Here is a 7,801-nt window from a genome sequence, read left to right as displayed (position 1 = left end):
TGGAGTCACCTGTGTATGGAGGTCAAGGGTCACTGAACTTACCAAACCAAATTTGAGTTCCAATAATTAGTTCTAAATGTTTTGAAATGACAACAGTGCCCAAATTTATGCACCTGCCTAATTTTGTTTAACCAATTATTGCACACTTTCTGTATATCAGTGGTTCCCAATCCTGGTCCTCAAGTACCCCTATCCAGCATGTTCTACTTGTTTCCCTGCTATTCTGCAGGTCTTCAGAAGATTGTTAATCACTCATTCATTCAAACCAAGTGTGTCAAATCAGGGAAACATCTTTTTAAACTCATTTTTCCTATTGTGTGCATTCCAAGCTTTTTAAAGTTAGCGCGACCCCTACTGGTTGCTGCATGACCTGAACACCTGTTACCCCATGTTTTTGTCATGTGTGTGTCTTCTTGAATGGGTGTTCTTAAATGTAATTTAATTGTCCAAACACAATAAAGGCTTTCATCATCATCATCATCATCAAAATCACTACTTTAAATGTTGACCAACACCTCAAGAGCTTCTCTGAGCTTGATGAGACATTTTCAAAATATAATATTGACTCAGTTTTATGGTTTTTAGTAGTCTCTGGAAGCCATTGATTCTTTGCCATTTATTTGTAAATACTATATCAGATAACATGTATCAAAGCAGTGATTATCAACCCAAGTCCTCAAGGACTMCTTTCCTGCATGTTTAGATGTTTCCCTGATTTGACACACCTGGTTTAAATGATTGAGTGATTAACAATCTTCTGAAGACCTGCAGAATAGCAGGGAAACAAGTAAAACATGCTGGATAGGGGTACTGAGGACCAGCGTTGGGAACCACTGCTGTAAATCATATAAACTTCATTTCACTTCTCAAATATCATTGTGTTTGTCCCCTATGTATTGAACTGATTTTTTTATTTAAACAATCAATRATTTATAAATGTAAATCAGGAAAATTAACAAGGCTGCCCAAACGTTTGCGCCCCACTGTAAATATCTTACCTGGAAAACAGGTGAAGTTCCTAGAAGCSGTCACCAAAACAGTGTGAAGGCCAGACATCGCACTCATCTCAGAAACCGACAAGCMGGTCGTTCTGTTGGAGCTCACTGAGGAGGGCCGAAAGGAGGAGTCTAATGTGAGACAGGGGACATGTGGAGCTAGTGGAGAGGAGCTGGAGGAATGAATGGTTTGCKAGATGTGAACCCATGGAGGTGGGYTTTAGAGGTRGACCAGTCCCTCTGCAGAGCCTGCAGGATGGTGGGCATTACAGGGGCCAGTCGGCACACAGGCATCGAGTCAGTTACCATCGCAGCAGAAGTGGCATTAAGGTGGTTGTGGATCAGGAGAGGAGGGGCATGGGTGGGGTAGCACTCTGAGGCTTGATCGCATGGGTGAGGGGTTGGATTGTTGAAAGACCCAAACCCCACCATGATACCAGGTTACAGGTGTCCAGGAGCACCACAAGATGGTTTATTAAGGAAGATTTGAATGATTTCAGTTTGGAAAAACTGATTCGTTCTGACTCGACTGATAACTTAGAGGGAGGCCAAGACCCAAAATAAATTCATTTTAGTTTGTACAYTTTTTTATCCACTTTTAAATTGTCAACAATTTCACATTAAAGTGTCACTTCAGCAGAAATAGGTTGCATTAAAAGTGTTACTATTTGTTCTCACAAACAATCATATAACATATAAAGAACGGTGACACTGACACCAATGTAAGGGTATTTACAAGCAATAAGGCGACAGAAAACAGTTTAGTTTTATATTCTGAGCATGTTTGAATTTTCTTTTTCTCAGTTTCTTCATTTGCAGTTCCTAAACAACAAGCAGAACAACGTCCCGAGGCAATGCTTTAACAGCCTTTGGTAAGCGTGGCAGCTTGTTAGAAACTCATGTCCAGGGTTTCTTCTCTTTTCAAACATTCTTTCAGAAAAGGCCTCTGGTTCTGGGAGACTCTCAGGTCGTCTTGCAAGAAGAGTGGTTTTTGGATTTTTTTCCAAAGCTGTTTAGGTGAGCRGCAGCGGGGGTCATCTCTACACCTTCAGCTTTCAACTTCTCGAGGAGTCAACWGTGGATTTTAAAGGCCATCCTAAAATCAATATTGTTGTTGCATTCTTCTTTTCATCCTCGGTTTTGTTTTGTTTGTTGACAGCGTTCTTCTGTTTAGAGAATTKTTGTTTTAGTTTACAAACCTGTCTGTAAGAACCTAATCATGACACATAAAATCTTGAACATCTTCCATAATTAACCTACAACAACCTGCTTCAAAAGTAAAAACATATCTGGTATGTTCAGCACGCCCACACACGAGATTGGCACAAAAGCATGTACACAATTATTTTTTATCACCTTCTCCTTTTATTCTACATTTGAATCATCTAAAACCTTGTGATACTCATCCTTGTGCTTTCACAAGAGGACTCTCGGTTCATTTTTTTTTTTTTTTTTTTTTTTTTGGCTGAATAAAAGATTTTGTCTGCTCAACAGTCTGTAGTTGTCGCCGTCTGATTCTCCTCTTCATGATGTGTCATACATATTCAGCAGGAGACAGATCTGGATTGCAGTCGGGCTGATCAGGGACACACAGACTGTGTTTATGAAGCTCTGCTGTTGTAAATTGTGCAGGACGAAGTGTGGCATTTATCCTGGGCTTCCCAGTCAGAGACGCTGCCTCGATGCCATCACATCTCTATAAATTTTCAACACACACCTCGGCATCGATGCTGTCTTCATACATATGCAAGACATAAGCACTTCAGACTGACATCCACCTGGTTAGGGTCTCATTTTTGGCTTGAAAAACTCTACATCCATTCTGACCTAAAAGAACATTTGGACTCATGTTGTTGTAAAGCATGTTTCTGATGTCTTAGTCCCTCTAAAGTGAGCTTACACTGCAAAAACTGTCCATCTTACCAAGTTTTAAAACCTTAAATCAGCCAAAAAGTCTTTTTGATCTTGTTTTGAGACTGATTTACTAAACAAGAACTGATTGTGTAAGAATAATCATCTTGTTTTCAGAATGTGTAAGATTATTTGTCTTGTTAGTCTGAAAATTTGACTCAAATCAAGTCAAAAATTTCTGCCAGTGGAGTAAGAAAATTTTACTTTTATTCTTGAAATACTTGATTTGACTCAATGTTTACTTGGTAAGATTCTTGAAATAAGAAAACATTGAGTCAAATCAAGTATTTCAAGAATAAAAGTAAAATTTTCTTACTCCACTGGCAGAAATTTTTGACTTAATTTGAGTCAAAATTTCAGACTAACAAGACAAATAATCTTACACATTCTGAAAACAAGATTATTTTTACACAGTCAGTTCCTGTTTAGTAAATCAGTCTCAAAACAAGATCAAGAAGACTTTTTGGCTGGTATAAGATTTTAAAACTTGGTTAGGTGGACATTTTTTGCAGTGTACCATCAGTGTGTGAATGTGTGTGTGAATGACTGTAATGGGAAGAACTTTGGATTCCTTGGACTTGATAATAAGTTCAAACTATTTACAATTACATTCCCAACCAGTAGCAACTCCTGAGTGTAAATATTAGTGAGGTGGATATTAATTTCCTAAATTACCCTGAATGCTACAATTTGTGGTACGTTTTCTGTGAAAAAATGTCTATATGTTGCTTAATATTTATTTTTGCTCCCTCTCGCGGGTCAAAGTTGTGTCAYATCCTTTCCCCCTTTCAGCATCAGGCCATAAAGTTTTTGATTTTCTGAAGGTGATAGATAAATAACACTAACTCAAACAAACAACTTTGTTTTTTTCTCTTTCTATCTTGTTGCAGACTCCCAAGAAGGACTTGTGGGCTCAAGCATGCAGTAGGAGATGTTTGTCAGAAACAAGATGAAGACGTGGACCAAAGAAAACTCTGCTCAGAGGACAACCCTAAACCCTGTAACCGACCCCAGCAAATCCCCGCTGCACGACCCAGAACTCTCAGCCACAAGTMTAAAACTTCACATCAGCCTCTTTCACAAATACCTCAAGCCGCGACTTTAGAAGACTCTCCGATAATCACAGCAACGTCTCACGTGGACTCTCCTGCGGCGCAGCCTCAGTCTTGCCACAGCGTGTGTCCCCAGCTGCCCCTCACTGCGCAGGGGAGAGTGGGAGGCCGGCTCGGGGTGTCCTTCTGCTTCTCACGCCGAGGGCCCAGGCTGGAGCCTTCCGCCTCCGTCTTCTCCGACCTGGAGGAGGAGGAGAGAGAGAAGAGGGAGCAAATGAGAGAACGAGTGAAAGCAATAATGGAGGACATTGACCGGGAAATCATGGAGGTGGAGAAGAGGAAAAAGTCCAGGTCGGACTGTAACTTGCCGATTCCGATGATCTCAGGGGATGCGAAGAAAGAAGAGGAACAAACGGAAAAAACAGACGTAGCAAACAGAGGTGGTTCTATTTCCACAGCAGCTCCTCATCTCCGGACTCACGACTCACAAGGCTCACAGCCGCAGGTGACCACATTGGGCACAACACTCACACTGGTGCACATGGAGCCCCGACAGACAAACGAGACAGAGACGAAGCAAGAATCCGACAGAGTGGAAGAGCCGAGTCGCTTTCTGTGTGTGCTGGGGAGAAACGGTTCAAGCCGTCTGAGATGGCCTGTCAGTTTACTGAAGTTCACCAAGTCTGAACCACACGTCTCCTTCAGCTGCAACCCGCTCTGCGTGAACGTTCAAGCGCCAGAACAGCTCACCGGGGATCTGCAGGCGTCACAACWAAATCAGCTGCGCGCTCTTTCAGGTGAGCCAACCGCACAAAGACGAGCAAGAGGTGAGCTGAGAGCGTGCAGACGGAGGAGGCGTGATGAGGTTTTAAAGCGGGAGCGACATATCGGCGCCGAGACAGAGGCGCATCTGCTCCTCGAGAACAAAACCCTTCCATCGCCGGCAATGCGGTCGCAAAAGGGACRGCGCACGCTGAGAGAGGAGAACGGCGAGAGGGCAGCCTCCCATCCGTCCGACCCCGCTCTGAGTGACAGCTCTGACACAAACTCCCAGAATCCTCCAGGAGGAAGATTAGAGGGTGMAGGAGGGATCAGGAAAAGAGCCATCACAGCCCTGAGCTGTAAATTAGAGTCTGTCAGCCAGCCTGGCACACAGGGGATGTGCATCAGCCTGTCCAGGTGTGAATGTGGGGACGAGACGAAATGTGAGTGTGGCAGAACTCCGCCGCTAAAAGCGCCACGCAACAGGAGGAAGATCAACACAAAGAAGCTGGCGAAGGAGAAAAGGGTTAAGAAGGAAAAGGCCTCAAACAAGCGACAATCAGGAAAGTGCAAAGTGCGGAGTGTCGTGTCGACAGTTTGCACCGTGGGACAGGAGAGCAGAGGAGACTCTGAAGTGAGGAGGAGGAGGAGGAGGAGGAGGCGTGGAGCAGGCAGCAGCTGTCTCCTGGGGGGATGTGAGACTGAGCCAGTATCTGTCTCTGTCAGAAAGAAGAGGCCTCATCGGAGGCGCAGCGCTGAATTTGAGGCGAAACACGCCGCCGCCGCCCGGCTCGGCCGACACGCAGCCCACAGAGATACGGAGGGGGGGAGGCAGCGAGATGGAGGGGTGGCAGCGTTCCCCCGGCAGCCTCGCGTCTTCATTCGCTGCTTCTCGCCGGGTCGAAACCCGACGCTGTTTTGGGAACGGGGTCACCATGGCAACATCAGGAGTTTCATTGACTGCTGTTACCCTGACAACAGCTGCGGCGGCGGCCCGGCGAAAAAGAGAAAACTCCTCCACGGGGACAGGAAGTTCATTCAGGGCGAGGGGAGCGGCGACGCCTGGGAGAGGAGTGCGGGGAAAACGGTCGGACATTCGGGCTGGAGAGACGGAGGCCTGGTTTCAAACACGGAGCAGTGGGAGTGGGCGGGGCCTGGGGGCGATGGATGGGCGGGGCATGGGGGCAATGGATGGGCGGGGCCTGGGGGTGAGGAGGAGGGCGGGGCGAGGACCAGCTGCAGACACAGAGCAGCGGAGTGGGACCACGTGGCAGGGCTCAGCCCGAGTCCTAAAACCTGGGGCGGGAGTCGCCGACGCTTCAGCACGGAGGACTGGGGCGAGTGGACGTGGGGCAGCAGCGACAGCTGGGAGGACCGAGGAACACGTCGGTCCATTTCCAGCTTCAAGGCAGCTGCCGACGATAGAGACGCCCCAGGCGGCGCGTGGAGGTGCACCGGCACCGGGCGCTCCGGTTCACGACACCTCTTGAGCCCCGAGTGGTGGACGAGCCGACAGCCGAGCGTGACGGGCGCCCGGGGCAGCAGGTGTCACAGCCCACGCTCGTGCAGCCCCTGCAGCAGCACCAGCATGTCGGAGCTGAGCTGCGAGTGGAGCAAGAGCAGCACCTGTTCAGGAGGCGCAGAGGATCGGTCGATCAACAGCGGGACGTCCTCGGCGGCTGCAGAAGCCTCTCAGGAAGCAGGGAAGCACAGCGGYCTCTCGTCCACACCGCCCGCCCTGATCTCCTGTTCTTCCCCCCAAAATTCAGCCCCAAATGCCTCACATCTAAACCGCTGYGTTGGAAGCCCCCGGCCTGAGCACGAACCCTCCGCCGGTGTCACRACGAGCAGCTCGGGCACAGCTCTTCCTCAGAAGCCAACCAGGGCRCTGCTTTTACCGCTCATTGGAAAGCGTCCCGCAATCCAGAGGAAGGCGAGGAGAGAAAAGGGGCGACAGGAGAAGAGTTTAGAAACTGAGCGGGAAGAGGAAGCTAGGAGCCACGGGGAGGACGCTGGCACAGCCGCTGACAGTCACAAATGTCTGCTGAACACTGCTGAGTCAAATCCCAGCAGGCCCCCAAATCTCTGCCTGCCGCAGATTAGAACTGATGACAAACAGGCAGGTGGAGAGACAGCTGCACCCATCAGCTTTTCGGCTGAGGAAATGGACAAATACCGTGTCCTGCAGGAGCAGGCGAGAGAGCACATGCAGAAAGTTCTGGAAAATGCACAGGAGAGTGCAAACATACGCACACACACAGAGTATACACACAACCCTCACACAGGCAGTTATGTGACTCCTGATGAACGGTACAAAGCTGCATCTTTGCACAGCCCTGCACAGCTTGAAACTCAGATAATCCACCCAGACATCCTGCAAAGACAAGTCCAGCACACGTTTCACGTCCATGTCCCCCTGCRACACGTAACCCCCCAGGAGAGATTTACACCTCCTGTGGCTCTGGGAGTCCCCAGCCTCCCCCCTCTCCCACCGTCTCCCCCCATGTCGAATCTTCACCACATCATTCTACAGCAAGCGGCCCTCTCCATCCCCCACCACGTGCCTCCCACCTCCCCATCCCCGTCTCCCGCCGTCCACCCGCCTTCTCCCGCTCGCCCGCCGTCCCTCCCCCACCCGCTGCACCTCGCGCCCCTCTCCCTCTCCTCCCTGTTTCCCTCCATCCTCCTCTCCCACCATCCCATCCCGCTCCTGGCCCGGTCCCTGCACACGTCCCCGCTGGCGCCGCTCTCCCCGGTGGCCCTGCGGCCTTTGAGCTCGCAGCCTTTCGTGGACACGCCGTGGCCAGTGCGCTTCCAGCAGAAGGCCATATGATTTTCACAGAGAGGTTGTTGTGTTTATCGGTTTTTTTCTTGGCAACATTGACGGGTGATAAAATAAACACGAGGGAATGATTGACAGAAAAAAAAAGTATGATTTTAAAAAAAACAAGGCTGTGTCAGTGCTTTACTGGGATCTGCTCCAACTCGTATCCATATTTGCCTTCTAAATCACTCCCATGCGTGCACACACACACACACACACACACACACACACACACACACACACACACACACACACAC

General features: G+C 48.7%; 1 protein-coding gene across 1 annotated transcript in view; it reads left to right on the top strand.

Annotated features, from left to right (window-relative positions):
- The window catches only part of znf804b (zinc finger protein 804B), a gene marked incomplete at its 3' end in the record, with an annotated part of 74,155 nt that extends 68,309 nt beyond the window's left edge, over positions 1–5,846 (top strand). The window contains 1 exon segment of the mRNA XM_014024926.1: positions 3,797–5,846. Within this exon segment, the coding sequence (XP_013880380.1) occupies positions 3,797–5,846 (2,050 nt within the window).
- Between the last annotated feature and the right edge of the window lie 1,955 nt (positions 5,847–7,801).

Source organism: Austrofundulus limnaeus, unplaced genomic scaffold, assembly GCF_001266775.1.
Source record: "Austrofundulus limnaeus strain Quisiro unplaced genomic scaffold, Austrofundulus_limnaeus-1.0 Scaffold446, whole genome shotgun sequence".
Lineage (NCBI taxonomy): Eukaryota > Metazoa > Chordata > Actinopteri > Cyprinodontiformes > Rivulidae > Austrofundulus > Austrofundulus limnaeus.
This window is presented reverse-complemented; position numbering and strand designations above follow the sequence as displayed.